This window comes from Lycium ferocissimum, chromosome 4, assembly GCF_029784015.1.
Source record: "Lycium ferocissimum isolate CSIRO_LF1 chromosome 4, AGI_CSIRO_Lferr_CH_V1, whole genome shotgun sequence".
NCBI lineage: Eukaryota > Viridiplantae > Streptophyta > Magnoliopsida > Solanales > Solanaceae > Lycium > Lycium ferocissimum.
Window position 1 is genome coordinate 62,766,338 of NC_081345.1, and position 18,427 is coordinate 62,784,764.

The 18,427-nt window shown below is 39.6% G+C and overlaps 1 protein-coding gene across 1 annotated transcript; it reads right to left on the reverse strand.

Moving 5' to 3' along the window:
• Positions 1-764: 764 nt before the first annotated feature.
• Positions 765-1,394, reverse strand: LOC132054257 (uncharacterized). Its single transcript, XM_059446301.1, has one exon. The coding sequence runs from the start codon at positions 1,392-1,394 to the stop codon at positions 765-767; it is 630 nt and encodes a 209-aa protein (XP_059302284.1).
• Positions 1,395-18,427: the final 17,033 nt, after the last annotated feature.

An 18,427-nucleotide genomic window follows, 5' to 3' on the forward strand; every position in this document is an offset into this window, starting at 1 on the left:
AAACGATCAAAAACGAATCGTGTCCGCTTAATATCAGCTACGGCAGAATCAAAACCGGACCTTCTGTATTAGGATTTGATGTAAGGACCAAACGATCAGAATGAATCGTGTCCACTTAGAACTTGCTACGGCAAAAACGAAGGAAACGGATAAAGCTCTCATGCCATGTACAAATACAAAGAGTTTATTCAAAAAAATCAAATTATTACATTTCGGATATATCTTCGATAAAGTACATTACCCGAAAATTCGGATACTATTTAATCCGCATACCCGACTTCGGGTACTTCTGTCGAAACACGACAAGGGCAACAAGGTCACAATGAACCGAGCCAAAAGCTTAACACCCCCGAATGGGGACTACTACACCAGAAATCGGTAAAGTAGAGATTCAGGTGCCCGAGCCTAATCAAAGATAAGCGAATAGCCAAAGAATATCGGCCCTAAAAATGCCTAACGTGATTCGGAGACGTCTGAATTCACAAAGCATAGATAAGCCCCGCGGGCAAACCACTCTATATAATTCCCGGGTAAAACACACCGGATGAAATTAAAAACCAATGAATAACAATTAGTCCGAAAGTGACTCCAATGGCCGCCTATCCTTGGAAAGGACCGGCAGTTTGAACCAAAATCACAACAAACAAGCAAAAGAGCAGTCAACAGAAAGATACGTTTTTCATATACGCAAGTCTTTTACACTTGAAATTTGAGAAAGTTCAAAACATTAAAGGCAAAACAAAAGGGTAAATACAGGCCCTGGCCTATCCGGTTTGACTAGAGCCTGAATGCTCGGACTCTGTCCGTTCAGAATCTTCGGAGTCGGAGTCAAGAGCCCTCTTCGCTACATCCTCAGTTCTTCTAGCCTCTAGAATAAGGGCTGGGAGATCAGTAAAGCCACGCTCGGCTTCCTCGAGGGTGATCCTCCGAGACCTCCACCGCTCATGCTCCACTACAACTGTGGAGTATGCTTCGGCAGCCTCCAAATTTTTCAAGGCTTCTGCCAAACCGGCTTCAGCCCGGGCCAGCCTAACTAGGAACCCGTTCCTTTCCTCGTCGAGGATGCTCCGATATTGGTTGGCCGATTCAAGCTCAGCTTTAAGTATATCATTCGCCTCGACCGTCTCTTCAAGTCTGGTTCTTAGTTCATCGCACATTCGAGCCCGGTCCTCGGCTTTTTGTTCGAAAACCCTCATTCTCTCCGCATACTTAGTACTCTCGGATTCGAGTCGTCGGTGCCTCTCGGCCAAATTGGAGGCATCTGACTTAACCGAGTCGAGTTCTCCTCGGAGCTGGGAAATGTCGGTTTCGAGCTCGCTCAGCTTGGAAGAAAGCCGAGCGTTGGCTTGACTAAGACCGATTTTCTCTTCCTCCAGAAGCCGGTTCTTCTGCATAAGCCCGGCTAACTCATCCTTCAGTCGAAGGTTCTCAGCCTTCGTAGTATCAAGCTCGGGGCCGAAGGTTAGCAAGTGGACTTTGCCGGCTCAGCTCGTCTTCCTTTATTTGCAAAAGGTGCTGAAATTTCGTCGTTTCTCGACTTTGGGCATCCAGCTGGCCTTTAAGGTCATCAATCTCTTGTTGGGCCCGGATGAATCCCTCGTTTACAAGCACCACACTCTGCCAAAGAAGCAAAGACATTAAAAACCAGAAACTTGCATCAAGTTATAAAAGACATGGGCTAGAAGGCCTACCCGATTGCCCGCATGCATTCCTTCGTTAATCAGGCTCTGCCAATGGATTCCGGCCATTTTCTTTTTGTCTGAATCCGATACGAGGGGCCTTAAGTAGCTTGCCACCCCACGGACGAGATAAGCGCAATCTTCGGGACGATGGTGCGCCGATGCGGTTCTCTAGGTTCCACGCTAGGAGCCGGGAAAGATACTCGCCAGCTTTCCCTCGCACCGGAATCGGTAGATCGATTGGCTGCCCTCGTGACCGAGGGATGGGAAGATGGCCAAATCCTGCAGCCTCCCCGTGCGGGGAGGAGTGTCCAAAAACATCTCATCTAAATTATCCACCCGGGGAGAGCGGTGGATGTGGTTGGAACGATCGGCGCGCCCCTCGGCAGAAGTAGAGGCTTCAAACCCGGTGACGGTGCCCTCGGCAGGCAATGAGCCGGTATCTTCCGGTGCCTCAGTGCCCGGTGCAGATTCGACTCTTGTCCCAGTTCCAGCAGTCGGCTCAGGTCCGGATCTCCGTGGCCTTTGCAGGGGAATCTCTTCGGAAGACTCTTCACCTGTAATATCAACAAACTCAATAGACCTAAGAGGTGTTGCGTAAAGTATTTCTTCCCCACCTGGTAGCTGAGCCGAAGTGGAGGGTCCTTCCTCGGTTGAAGGGGGTGGAACTGCAGTTTCCTCCTCCGGGACCGACTCAAAGGTAGGGGCCACACCGACCCTACGAACGATCACATCGGACTCTTCTTCGTCCCTCAGTGACCGGACGACGCGCCTTGCCATTTTTCTTGGCTTGTCTCCTTTATCCGAGGTTTTTCTTCGTCTTTGGGCGGCAGCAATAATTCTGGATGACCCGGCTGAATCGAATGCCGGTGCCGGCATAGCTTGCTCTGCTGCAGTCCCGGGTCTGGGTTTCACCGAACCTTTCGGTAAACCTAAAATCAAAGGGTTATGGATAACGGTCAAATTAAAGAAAGAGAAACAGAACATAATACTCGAACTCAAAGTGGTGTTACCGTGATTTTGAGCAATCCATCGGCCGCGAGCCAGGATTCCCCACGTCAACTCTTCGTGTGAATGGCGGTCTAGGAGCGCCTCGACCCACTCGTTCATATGTGGAATGACCGAGGTATCCATGCCACGGCTATAGAGAAGAAAAAGGAGAACGTAAGCTCGAAGGATCAAATTAAGGAGAATAAGAATAAATTGACAAAGTTGGGTTCGAGGGACTTACGGTTGTCATTCCATTTTTCCGGGAAGGGCATGTATTCCTCAGGGATGATATCCGAGGTCCTCACCCGAACAAAGCGCTCTAGCCAGCCCCGGTCTCTATCTTCGTCCATTTTCGAGAAGATCGGATTCCGGCCTCTCTTGGCTAATTTTATCACGCCTCCCGGAATCGTCTTGGGGAATAAAGGCGGATCAAATGTGCCATCGTGAATGGTTCGTTGGCGTTGTTGGCCAACAGCGGAGGCAAGCTACCGTCCTCCAGATTATCGGTCCAATTTGTGCGAGGGTCACATTGTAGGTCCGACACATCTCCAGTATGACCGGATCAATTTCAGGTTCGAGCTTGAGCGTGAAGGGATAAGTGTAAACGTATAAGAAGCCCTCTCGGTAGTCGGTTATCGATTCATCCGGACCAGGAGCAAACACTTGTACCGGACGGTTGTCCCATCCGCAGTCAGTCCGGACCTGATCGAGCTTATCCTCGGTGATGGAAGAGGGATATCGTCTTACGTCGTATCCTCTATCCGAAACTAGAGAAGGCTTCTCTGCTTCGAACTCTTTGTTGAATTTGGGTTTAATCGGCACAATATCCAAAGCCGTAGGCTCGGCCACATTCTTTCCCTTCGGTTGAGACACCGGTTCAGCTCCTTGGGAGGAGACCGAGGGAATATCCTGGGAGGTGGTTTCGGTATTGGCAGACATTTGCAATGGATGGGAGGTTGAAAATTTAATAAAGGGATAAAGGTAAGAAGATAGAGACAGAGAAGCAAATAAAATGCAACACAAATGGAAAAATGAAATGACGAGCAACACTTGAGTAGAATGGTTTTCCTTGCGAGCAAAGTTAAGGTGGCAAATATGGGTGATGAAATAACAGGATCAACGATGGAAGAGAAGTCAAAAAAAAATGAAATGAAGAATGGCAGTGAAGTGAAGAAGTTTGAAGTGAAAATGATGAAAGTGAAGAGAGTAAAATGAAGAAGGAAGTACGAAGAAGGTTATATATACACGCATGGGACTGGGCGGTTACAAAAACCGGCCAATCGATGGGCGACACGTGTCCCGTAATAAATGAGGACGTGATTTGAAGAGACGTGCGTAACGGCGGTTGCAGAGCTCGGACCAGTCGGGATGTGACACGTGGCAGATGGCAAAACAAGGTGACAAGCTTGTTCCGCCAAAATGAAAAGATAAGAACAAGCCAATGTGATCTCGGTTACACGATTCATCCACTTCCCGTTACTCCGATAGGATCTCGGTCCGGAAAGTGTGGGGACTATCTGTATACGATAAAAACCGGATAAAGTTTGTCCGGTGAAATTCGGGATTGGTAAAAGGAAGAGAACGAACGGTAGTGTCTGATCCGAAGAAGATTTGCATGAATTCGTTGTGTCCGGAGATAACTCCTTATCGTGGTTGGTCCGGTGTCCGATCCTTGTATGGACGAGTTGGTTGTAGCCGTTTGCCCAGTTCAAATACAGCGAGATCAGTCGTGGCCGTTGGCCCAGTTTCTTCGTGACCATTCTGATCGTGGCCGTTGGTCCGGATAATCGATTATTCGCCCGCCACGTGTGGGAATCTTCCGCCTGCTTCTGACAGTCGTACGGGTGTCAGACCGTACGACCTAACCTTATCCATATTAGGTTTTCTTTATCCTAAAAGGGGCCCATGATGTATAGAAGGCCCATAGAGGAAAACTATAAATAGGGGTCATTCCCTCACTTTTAGGGGTTGGCTTTTTCGATCCACAAACTTTGTACTTCAAATATATTATAAAATTTCTCTTGCTTAGTGTTCTTCAGATTTTTGGTCCGGTTATAACGGGAACTGTTCATTAAATCTCCTTATTCCACATTGTATCTAACATATATAGATATATAAAAACTTGTCTCTTATTCATAGATATAAACGTCCTAGCCTTCAGCATATCAGTTCACTATTTGCTCAAACCCTTAACAAACCGAATAGATTCGACTTTCTTTGATTCCTTAAAGTGTAGATTAAAATACCACATATCCTTTGCCTCATTTACAAATTTAACTTATTACCCATTTTCAAGGAAAACACTATTATCCAAAACATGCAATATATTCCCAAATACCAAAAGAAAAAGAAAAGGAACAGAGAAGAAATTCCACAATGAACAATGCTTGGAATAGCCATGGAAGTCGAAGAGGAAAGAAAGATTTTTGCTGATAAATTCTGAAGAAAAGAACCTTCAAAGAGAGAGAAAGAGAGACAACAAGGGTTGCAGTATCAAGCTTCAGATGATGAACGCCACCGTTCGTTGGCTGTCGATAATAATAGAGCTTGGTTTTTAACCTCTCCATTGTCGTCATCATAGAGAACTTGGGTTCGAGACATGGAATTAGGGCTCAAATTTCAGTGTGTTCAGAAGTGGAGAGACCCAGAGATTCAAATTCACCATTTAGTACTTTTACGCATGAAATCTAAAATGGAATGAGAAAGTGGAAGCCAGTTGTCAACGTACTAATTGACGTCTTTACCCTTCGTCGTACCCAAACTTTCACTCATTAGTAGTTGAAATAACATAGAAATAGAAGATACCTAATTATTTGGTTGATTTATGAAAACAAAAGGCAAGTTTTGTCACTACCAAATACAGGACAGTGGTGAAAAAAATACAGTGGTGGTGGAGGAAATATGCTGGTGGAAAAAAAGGGCCTTCGACGAAAAAACCCCAGAGTGAAGAAGAAAAAGATTGAAAAAATACATACACACTCATTCAGAGCTTCAAAGCCATTGCTTGGCGAAGAAGAAGCTCTTCTTTTACTTTCCTTTCTTGGTTTGCTAGCTATATTTATTTCTCATGAGTTTGGTCTTTCTCAGCTTACGTGTCATTGTTTTATTGGGTTAGTTGCCACATCAGTCGCGTTTGGAGCTCACGTATTTGATTTTGGGGGCTGATTGTTAATAGAGGGTTTAATAGGCACACTATTAAGTAACATTAGGTGTTCAATAATAGTAAGGTTTTGTTAGGTGCCAAAATGGAAAAAACAAACAAGTTTAAGGGGCTGCATATGCATTAAGCCTTTATTTTTTAGCTTGCAATGTCACATTTACCTTCTTATTTTGATTTCCTTATAACCATCTATTATGTATTTATTGTTGTTGTAAACAAATTGTCATCTGGCTAGTTTGTCCTTCTAATATACTTGTTTTATTTGTTATCCTTGAGAATTTGAGTGGTCCACCCTGATTGGCCATCGGTCTGTGAATGAAAAGTTATACGGAGCTTTACTTGTGTATCTTAATTCTCTGTACAAACATCTAAAACTAAGTTGTGAACTGTGTATCTCGGTCTGAAATGATGGAAATAGATACTCTGTCCAACCGAACTATCTCTGGGTGTAAATATGTGTCAGCTTCTCCTAAGTGTAGATAGTCAGAGCAGGTATGAAGTTTGCGGACTTAGTCAACTTGTTAACAATGATCTAAACTATATCAAACATTCGACTTTGTAGGGAGTGAATTGGATCGTACCAAATTCTCGTTGTTACACCTCGCACTTTCATAGCATGAGCACGCCACACATTTCACCATATTAATGGAGTATCGAAGTAGTCCCACGAAGTTTTGGCAGGTACAAGCCATGGGAAGTACGTAACAATGAAGTAGAGGATGAATTACGATCTCGTAAGTCGTAACTAGGAAGGACAACTCTGAAACCAAAGGACATGACCCTTATCCAGTATTTAATGATAAATATCATGTATGGAGAGTTTCAGAAGATTTCGGGATCAAGCAAATTGAAAAAAATTAGTTTGTCGAAAATTTGAAAAAAGTTAGCAGAATTTTGGACAGAAATTTTGGGTCAACTTTAGAGGGGTATAGCACCTAGTATATCAGGAGTTTTGAAGTGAAACAAAAGCCTAAATTGAAGTTCAGGAAGTCTAGTTCCAACGCAACAAACCGTTCGTCAAAACGACATCGGAGTAGGGAGTTATGGGCATTTCAAGATAAGCCTTCAAGTTGCCAAATAGCTCCCCGCAGGCTCCACTTGGGAAGTCAGTGGAACCGACTCTCAAGGGGTATAAATACCCTATTATTCCACTTTTTCATCATTTACACTTCTTGGGAGTTCTAGACACATTCATACACTTCTCTTAAACATTTATAACCCCTTAAATCAAGAATTCAACAAGATTACACCAAATTAGTTCATGAAAAGTGATTGTTCTTGTTTCTACTTGATGTTGTGGTGAGTTTGGTCTTGAAGAAAGTTGGTATGGCTAAAGTTCTTCGAGTATAAGGTATGTTCTTCATCCTATCTCTTATGTTGAGTTGATTTGAAGGTTTAGCAAGTCTTAAAAGTGAAAATAGTTATGGAGGAAAGGTCATAAAGTGTTGTGTTGTAGTTATTGAGTTTATGGACTGTTTTGAACATGTTGAAGCCATGTTGTTGGCCTAATTTCCATGTATATGGATGGTATCTAATGTTGTTGGTATGTTTATGAGATTATGCTCCTTGATTGGGAAGAAAGGAAGTGTATATTGTTATTGTATGTTGATAAACATCGTGTGGAATGTTTTATGGAATATTTTGGTATTGATGATGATGTTGTTGGTGTTAGTGTTGTTGTTGTTGTGTTGGTTGTTAGTAATGTGATTTCGGGCAGGGGATATAAATAGGGGAGATCTTTTGCCCGAACTTCAGCAGATTCTAAAAGGTGTCTAATTTGAAGACTTAAGATAAGCATATGACGATAAGCCTAACAATAATATGAATTCTCTTGAATGTAGATTTACGAGCTTGGGAGAATAAGCGTTAAGTAGTTAAGGAGACCAAAAAGGTATGTTAAGGCTAGTCCCTTTTTTTCTAAAGGCATGATTCCTTTCTTATGAACATATATATGTTCTCCATAACATTCTTATTCCCAAAAGTTAGAAGTTCATGACTCTTACAGATTCTTATGATGCTAAAGATAAGTATGTTCCATGATGATAATGATGAGATTCCATTTTTGGAGATTCCAAAGCCTATGGATTTGATGCTATTATGAGATTATTGAGCTTATTTCATGATTTCCTTGATTTATCTATTGTTGTTGTTCTCACTTCATAATACTTGTTTCTTCGAGGTGAGATATAGCGATGATGATAATTCCATTTCCAATGCTATCCAAGTTCATCGTTCTTGATACTCTCATGACACTATTGATCTCATCTTACGATAGTTGATCCTCTAAAGAAAGATATGGTGATAATGATAATGATGATGATGATATGCTTTTATTTATATACTCTTATATATGTGTGTGTGTGTGTGTATATATATATATATATATATATATATATATATATATATATATTATGTGTGACACCGAGTCCCGAAAGGTACAGATATGACCGAGTCCTGAAAGGGCCGGGTACAGGTATGACCAAGTCCCGAAAAGGCCGGTACAGATATGACTGAGTCCCGAAAGGGCCAGGTACAGATATTACCGAGTCCTACTATGGTCGGGTACCGATATTGTATAGGTATGTATGTGGATATATGAAATGTTCCATCTAGAAAAAGGTTAAGTAAGCATGATGAATGTCTTAAAAGGTATCATGAGGTATAAACGGTTCCTTTATCTTACGTTATTCTTCGTGCTTTTGTCATATTACTATTCATGCCTTACATACTCAGTACATTATTCATACTGACGTCCTTTCTTGTGGACGTTGCGTTCATGCCCACAGGTAAATAGGTAGACGGATCTGACCCATAAGAGCTTCATCAGCGGAATCTCAGGAGCGCTCCATTTGCTTCGGAGCTGCAATCTATTGGTATTACTCTTTTATATATATACTTGGACATGACGGAATCCTGTCCCATCCTTATGAATTCTTGTATTCCATATAGAGGCTCGTAGACAGATGCATGTAGCTAGACGTCCCATATTATTGTATAACATTTTAGTAGCCTTGTTGGCTTATGACAATGGGCATAATTGTTGAAGATTATATTGAGATGTGCCGTTATGTTGTGATATATGTCCTCACAGATTATGATATCCATGAGCTATCTTTATGGTCCAACCAGAAATGATCATGAAATGTTTGTTTAGAGGTGCTCGGTGTGTTAGCTCCGGATACCCGTCATGGCCCTCCAGTTGGGTGGTGACAAAAGTGGTATCAGAGCAGTTCGTCCTAGGGTATGTCTACGAGCCGTGTCCAGTAGAGTCTTGTTTATGGGCGTGAAGCGCGCCACACTTATAAACAAGAGGTTGCATGGCATTTAGGAACCATTGACCCTTCCTTCTCATCTTAGATCATGCCGTAGAGCTAAATTATAGGATATGATGTCCCTAATTTTAGTCCCAAATGTTTTCATTGTGGATAAGCAATTGGTTATGCCGCTATAAAGTAATTGATGAGAATTGACGTTGTTACTCCGAAAGGTATGTTTCCTGCCTTATTGATATAAGAACTTGAGCTGGATGTTACGGATAATTGTGATCGCCCTGTGAGGCATTAGATGTGTTTTCTGGGCTGTGTGCAGGAATGAGGCAGTAAGAAGTATACATGAAACTCTGCCGAAATTTTTACAAACTGAATTGTTTGAATGTGTATCCTATAGAGAAAGAATGAAGGGAAAATGTGACCATTGGATGTTTGGTAAATTATGATTGAATGAACAATTATGAGACGCTTTCAAAGAGAAGTTTTAGAATGATTTTAATTTAATTTAAGGGAAGAACCCTGGAGGGGAAAAATGATTAGTAATTAAAAGAGTTGGAATGAGTGCATTCGAGATTTCAGAGAATTGAGGTTTATTGAAGATATCGGGAAAGTTGCCACTAGGAATTTAAATGCAGTATTATGATTTATAGATTGGTGAGTAGGAGATAACGAAAAGATATCGATACGGGAAAGGAAGTTAACGAGTAGGGGAAATTTTTACTCTAGAAGTTTATACATATACATAAGATCAGGACGGGTTGATGACAGGCACACAGACTCATTTTATCAGACTTTCCTATATGATGTGGGTTTACATTGGGATTTAGAAGTCACCAGTCATTCGACTTCAAGGGGATTCGGAGTATTTGATAGTTGGTACTATTCTGAGAATCATTATGGCCAAGTTACTTCGGGTATTAATGACGACCTTGAACTCAAGAATGAGAAATGGTTAGGTAAGTTGGATTGCAATTATGATTGTCTTCTGGATTGCTTATATAACTTCTAAATGTGATATTATTGGCCGATGAAGAAAGTAGAGATTGTATCAACCTTAGGAATATGTGGTGTATTTCTAGCTAATCCTTATAAGAAGGATTCACCTCAATTTTTTTTTCAGACGGGTGTTGTGAAGGTTATTTGACGATAGAGAAATTAGGTGCGATGTTGATTTATGTGTAAGGAGAGAAGAAAGTAGGTGTACAAGTGAAGATAAAATATCGCAAAGATCGATTCGGTTGCTACAGGAAAGTAAAGGATGCGAGGTTGATTATTTTAGACAAAGAGACAGGGTACAAGTACGAGTAAAGATTTTTAAGTAAAGTTATATCGCCGGGATTCACAGTTAGGACATAGAAAGATATGCTAGGAAGACCTACAGATTTAGACATACGAAAAAGAATATGAGAAACCAGAATAGCCCAAGGGAAATTAGGAGCATATGAGCTTTACAATTAGAATTCTCTGGCTAGCGAGGGGATAAAAAGAGAGATGGGAGATGTATTAAAGCCACAGATTCAGGATAAAATCAAATGGCAATGGGATATCTCGCAAGAAAAAGGGGTTGAAAAGCGATAAAAAACTAAGTTACAGGTGGATCATCGAGTATTATATATACCCTTATGATTAATGTTACGACATGTTAAAAGCATTGATTGTGCTGTATGTCAAAATTGAGGTAGAAAGCACTACAGAGAGAATCAGGATTGGGTTTTCTCGGGAATTAAAGTCAGATAGCGATAACGCGACTAAATATGTAAGCACGAGCATTGGGAAAAAGAAAGTTATGATATCATGAAGAGGAGAGAAACTTGGATAAGGAAAACGTATACCCATTGTGGGTCAGATAATATATATTTGAGGAAAAGGTTAGGATGAAAGCAGGAAAGCAGACGATAGGATCAAATTTAAATAAATCAACGGGAGATAGAGTAATGTTGTACGTGACAAAGGATGAACGTGAGGGCCCCGGAACTAACCTATACGTTTTCATAACTAGAACCAAGAAGGTTGTAAATGACGAACAAAGATGCATCCTTGAGAAAAAATAAACAAATCTTATGAGAGCGACGAGCAAATTTTAAACTCCTGAGATTTAACCAGGAGGATGGATGTGAACCCATGATTGGTACGCCTATTTAAGGGAAGAAAGTACCTCAAGAAGAGATTTTTAGCATCAAAAGGGATTCTCACACGTAACGAAACACTCCAAAGTCTCCTAAGCTAAGAGTAAAGAATGACTAATGGAAACAGGCGTTTTACAAGTAAAAGAAAGCAAAAGAAACTATGAGGACTAAAGAAAGGAGGAGGTGTCAACGAAATGGTTAAAGGGAATTATGTGGCCGCCGACAACAAGGAGAAGGTTAATGAGTCAGTAGGCTTGCCCAAAGGAAAACAAATTGAAATTATAAGACAATGGTTGTGTGAAAGATGCAAAGATGCGATCATGAAGAAAACCGAGAAAATTCGAGATATATATATATATATATATATATATATATATTGTGTGTGTGTGTGTGTGTGTGTACAAGTTGTAGTATCATAAAGAAAGATGAAGACTCAACGAAAGAAGAAAGGAAAGGGTGTACTTTGTGAAGATTTCATGATAAGAACAAGAACCGATAGAAAACTAGAAGGACTGTGATGCATGGCTGTGATGCAAACAAGCAGTTAAGAAGAATTACGGAACAAAATGAGCTAAGCTAATGAAAGGGCGAGTCGTGGGAATGGATGGTGTGGAGTATCAACTTTTAATGGTATAGTATAGACAAAAAATGGAATTAGGAACCTAGAGCAAGGAGAATTTTAAGGATATTAAGAAGATAGTCATGGAGAAAGACTAGGGCTAAAGGAGCATGGTATAGTCGGACACTCCATAAGGGGCCTAATGAATTCTGATGTCCCCATTAATTCACTAGCCTAGGGGACTACTAGTCATGAAAGGTAGAAGTGAAAAGACAATAAAGAAGGCATCAGAATTGTATCCAATATGTATAAGCATTTTGATTTGATACAAGAACTCAACTAGCAAAAAGGAAATAAGTTAAACCATATGATGAAAAGAACTCCGGCATTATATGGAATAGAGGAGTTGAAGGATCGCTAAGGTCGGCCAGATGACTATCAAAGATGGTTAATACTCGAAGGTTACTGGTATATGAGAACATCCTTTAAAAGAGGGGAAGAACAAATTCTGTTCTAAGATGAACTACAATATTCCCAAGTTCAGAAGAGGGAAATGTACTGGCTTGAAGGAGCCAAAAAAAATTCAAGATGAACCAATGCATCAAGAATGCGCTAAAAAAAAGTGAGAATGGACTAAATGCAAGTATATTATGAGACAAATGTGAAAAAGGAGGACAACCATTTCACAAAATTAATGATAGTATCGTAAGCTCGCAAGCTACAACATTCGAGGACGAATGCTTTTAAGAGGGGAAGGATGTTACGCCTCGCACTTTTAGAGCATGAGCACGCCACACATTTCACCGTATTAATGGAGTATCGGAGACGCCCCATGAAGTTTTGGAAGGTACAAGCCATGGGAAGTACGTAACAATCAAGTAGACGATGAATTACGATCTCGTAAGTCGTAACTAGGAAGGACAACTTTAGAACCAAAGGACATGACCCTTATCAAGTATAATTAATGACAAATATCATGTATGGAGAGTTTCAGAATATTCCGAGATCAAGCAAATAGAAGAAAATAAGTTTGTCGAAAATTTGGAAAAAGTTGACAGAATTTTGGACAGAAATTTTGGGTCAACTTTAGAGGGGTATATCTCCTTGTATATCAGGAGTTTTGAAGTGAAACAAAGCCTAAATTGAAGTTCAAGAAGTCTAGTTTCCAACGCAACAAACCGTTCGTCAAAACAACCTCAAAATAGGGAGTTATGGGCATATCAAGATAAACCTCCAAGCTGCCAAATGGCTCCCCACGGGCCCCACTTGGGAAGTCAGTGGAACCGACTCTCAAGGGGTATAAATGTTACATCTCGAAAAAATTTCCTGTTAGCGTACAGTGAATAGACTAACAAAGGGCATGACGTATACGATGTTTGGATAAGTAAGAAATAACATTTGATGATTCTAAATGAGATTTCAAAAACATTTGAAGTAGGAGACGAAAGTTGTTAAGGAAAGTAAAGTATATATTGTGTGTCGGGCAAGATTTATGATTATCGACTTAATGATGACTTAATGATGTTTTGGAGAAGAGTCATAACATCCCTTAGATTGTTAATGAAGTTCTAAACAAGTGTTAATGAGTCATAACATCCCTTTAGATGAAGTTCCATAAGGATTGGAGATCAAACGAACGACGAAGATCATTTCAGGAAAAAAGAGTTATACGACCGACTTATACGGTCTGTATAATGTTATATGGTCCGTATAAGGGTTTGTATAACACCCAGCAGAGATGTCGATTGCTCAGTGGTGAACCACGACCACTTATACGAGCCGTGCAATGTTCCACGGATCGTATAAGTGTCCGTGGAAGTTAGTCGAACAAGTTCAATTATATAAATGTGGTCTCACTTCATTAATTTCATTTCCCACATCTCTTCATCTCTCTCAAGACCTCTAGAAGGTTCCACATACTTCATCTGTTATACCCCGCATTTTCAGAGTATGAGCGAGACATGTGCTTCCTCAAAATTGACAATCATGTTGTTGCTACGTAATTTAAACTCTCGTTGATAGTATCGTATCCCGTACTTTTGTACGCTGGATTATTCGTAAGTTGAGACGGGGCCCACACATCGAGATTTTTTCAGACATGTGACAAGTTATATAAATCACATACGTGAAGTTAAACACAACTCATGAAGGACCCTTGGGCCAAATCAAATGAAACCCTCCAAACGAATATTTTAAGAAAATGTTTTCGGGTGACCTGACTTCGAGGGGCAAAAACGGTATTATAAGTTTAGAATTTGGAAAAATACCAAGAGATAGAAGTTGTAGATAATTGAATTAGCTTTCTAACCATAGGTCGTGGGTTTCCAGGTGAGGTACAAGGAGATATGGACGTTTTAAGGTCAAAGGTCAGTGGACTAGGCCAACTCGGGGCCAAGAATTTTTCATGGAAAAAAAAAAAAAAAAGGAGGAAAGCCCAATAGAGGCCATTCGGCCATGGTCCATAAAAGGACCCAAGGTAATTAATCATGTGAGGAAATAATAAAGGGGGTCAAATATTCATTTTAGTCCATAGAAGTTTCAAGACAAGAAAGAGATAGAAAAACAAGAGAAAACAAGAAGAGCAAGAAGGAGGGTTAGGCCACCCCCTCCAAATTTTACCCCCAAAAATATTATTTCAAAAATTATTTTTCTTTGTATTCCTACTAATTAGGTTCCTCTACAACTTGGTGTAGTTGTTTTGGAAGATTGAGCATTTGTTTTCTCAATCTCACACACTTTGATCTTTCCTTGTTATTATGTTGAATTTGATGGAAATGTGTAGAATTTATGAAAATATGGAAGTTGGATTGAGCATATATGTAAGATATGTATATTGTTGTATGGATAATATGAGTTGAATGTTAAGTTGTATTCATGGAATTTATATTGGAAATGAAAGTTGAATGAAAATTGGATGAAATTGGAAAGAAGGCATGTTGGCCGTGTGGTATATGTTGATGAGATAATGTTGGATTTATTTTGTTTAACATGTTAGTTGTGTTGGTGATCTTCACAATGTAAATGAAGATTATGGGTGAAGTTGGCATGAAAATGGAATGTAGAGAATTATGTATTATATGAAAGAACATGATAGTTGAACTATGATTTTGGATGGAATATGATTATGGAGAATTGAAGTGAAATTAGTAAAATGTGGATAATGTGAATGAATGATGATTGTTGTTTATGATATTGTGATTGTTGTTATTGAAAGTTGGGAGTTGATATGGAATATGGAGGAAGTCGTATAAACAAAGGAAATGTCGGATTTGAATTTTGGCCGTAAGAGGTAAGAAAATTATGTAAAATTTTCTCTAGCTTTAGTAAGTACGTTCTTATAATTTTTTAGCTAATGTCGATGCGAACTCTCTCTTGAAGGTATAAACGTGGGCACTTTGTGTTGATATTTCGGAGAAGTAACTAGCGATAGAATAGTTAAACGACAAAGGTATTGACCTAAACATTCGACAAATGCTAGTCCTTTCTTTCTAAGGCTTGAATCTTATGGCATGATTTTCCTCTTTCTTCAAGAATCTCCTATGATCTGGGAAAGCTAAGAGTCTATGTTTATGAATAGCCTTATGAGATAAGAGATACATTATGAGCACGATAATGATGATGATGAGCTTAAGTCTAAAGATCCTAGAGTCCATGATATGATGTCCTATGAAGTTAATGATGCTATTTATAATCTATTGATGTCATTCATTAAATACACTCACCTTATATGATAATTCCTTCAAGGTGAGGCGGAATGTATTATGAATGCAGACTCCATAATGTAATCTGGGGTTCACGACCTTATGTCACCCCCGATATTGAAATATTATAGTATAGTTGTCCTTGAGTTTCCACAAGCAGGATGTATTTGGGTGACGAGTATATTATGTTCCTACAATATAAGGTAGTACATTAGTTGAAACACTTGATGAGTATATGATGATGATGTTCCACCGCGCCTATATGAATCGAAATTGTAAAGGCGGAATGAATGATGATTGTTGTTTATGATATGATATGCCCACAAGTTGGGAGTTGATATGGAATATGGCCGAAGGTACGGGCGTAACATTTTTTAGCCATGTCGATGCTGGTGGGCGGGCGATAGAATAGATGGTGTCCTTTCTTTCGGACGCATGAAGGCTATGATCCGGACGCTAAGAGTCTAATGTTTATGAATTGAGATGATTATGACACCGTACATATGATGATGTAGAGTATACATATATATGCATTCATTGATATCACCTTATATGATTATGAAAGTAAGTCATGAATGCTCCATAATCCATTATTTACCTTTTTTATGATATATACGGCACATTATGCTGATATGATTTCATATTGATGTGTTATTATTGATGCCACACATACTCGGCACAATGTTCGATTATCACACCGACGTCCGTTTTCATGATATGATGATTTATGAGTAAGTCGTGTTCATGCCCACATTGATGTGTTATTAGTGATGACGGGGGAGGTGATCCGTACTCGTGGGAGCGTTTCGTCGGGAGAGCACTCTATTTTTTCGGAGGTGCCATTGATTATTCTTTTGGTATATATGTGTATATATATTTTGGGCATGACGGGGTCCTGTCCCGTCCCTATGTCTAGCACTCCAGTAGAGGCTCGTAGATACGCAGTGTGGGTAGTATGGTCTCACAGTTTCTCAGTATATATGTATATATATGTATTATTTTAATAAGCCGCAACGGCTCATGTTTATAAAGTAAATATGTTTCAAATGAAAATAGCTTTTCTATGATTATGAGCATAAGAAATATGAATGAATGTAGGATGAGTAATAGAATGAGTGGTGTTTGGTGGTTAGCCCCGGGTACCCGTCATGGCCCTAGTCGGGTCGTGACAATAAATACCCTATTATTCCACTTTTTTCATCATTTACACTTCTTGGGAGTTCTAGACACATCCATACACTTCTCTTAAACACTTATAACCCCTTAAATCAAGAATTCAACAAGATTACACCAAACTAGTTCATGAAAAGTGATTGTTCTTGTTTTTACTTGATGTTGTGGTGAGTTTGGTCTTGAAGAAAGTTGGTGTCTTCGAATATAAGGTATGTTCTTCATCCTATCTCTTATGTTGAGTTGATTTGAAGGTTTAGCAAGTCTTAAAAGTGAAAATAGTTATGGAGGAAAGATCATAAAGTGTTGTGTTGTAGTTGTTGAGTTTATGTACTGTTTTGAACATGTTGTAGCCGTATTGTTGGCCTAATTTCCATGTATATGGATGGTATCTAATGTTGTTGATGTGTTGATGAGATTATGCTCCTTGATTGGGAAGAAATGAAATGTATATTGTCATTGTATGTTGATAAACATCGTGTGGGATATTTTATGGAATATTTTGGTATTGATGATGATGCTGTTGTTGTTAGTGTTGTTGTTGTTGTTGTTGTTGTTGTGTTAGTATTGTGATTTCGGGCTAGGGATAGGCTTAGGGGAGAATGCCGCCGAATTTTTTATTCTAAAAGGTGTTTAATTTGAAGACTTAAGATAAGCCTAACAATAATATGAATTCTCTTGAATGTAGATTTATGAGCTTGGGAGGATAAGCCTTAAGTAGTTAAGGAAACCAAAAAGGTATGTTAAGGCTAGTCCCTTTCGTTCTAAAGGCATGATTCCTTTCTTATGAACATATCTATGTTCTCCATAACATTCTTATTCCTAAAAGTTAGAAGTTCATGATTCTTAGAGTTTCTTATGATGCTAAAGATAAGTATGTTCCATGATGATAATGATGAGATTCCATTTTTGGAGATTCCAAAGCTTATGGATTTGATGCTATTATGAGATTATTGAGCTTATTTCATGATTTCCTTGATTTTATCCATTGTTGTTGGTCTCACCTCCTAATATTTGTTCCTTCGAGGTGAGATATAGCGATGATGATAATTTCATTTCCAATGCTATCCAAGTTCATCGTTCTTGATACTCTCATGACACTATTGATCTCATCTTATGATTGTTGATCCTCTAAGGAAAGATATGGTGATAATGATAATGATGATGATGATGATCTTTTATTTATGTACTCTTATATGTGTGTATATATATATAGTCATGTGTGACACCGAGTCCCGAAAGGTACAAATATGACCGAGTCCTGAAAAGTCCGGGTACAGATATGATCGAGTCCCAAAAAGGCCGGGTACAGATATGACTGAGTCCCGAAAGGGCCGGGTATAGATATTATCGAGTCTTACTATGGCCGGGTACCGATATTGTATAGGTATGTATGTTGATATATGAAATGTTCCATCTAGAAAAAGGTTAAGTAAGCATGATGAATGTCTTAAAAGGTATCATGAGATATAAACGGTTCCTTTATCTTAAGTTATTCTTCGTGCTTTTATCATGTTACTATTCATGCCTTACATACTCAGTACATTATTCGTACTGACGTCTTTTCTTGTGGACGCTGCGTTCATACCCGTAGGTAGACGGATCTGACCCATAAGAGCTTCATCAGTGGAATCTCAGGAGCGCTCCATTTGCTTCGGAGCTGCAGTCTATTGATATTATTATTTTATGTACATACTTGGAAATGGCGGAGTCCTGTCCCATCCTTATGAATTCCTGTATTCCATATAGAGGCTCGTAGACAGATGTACGTAG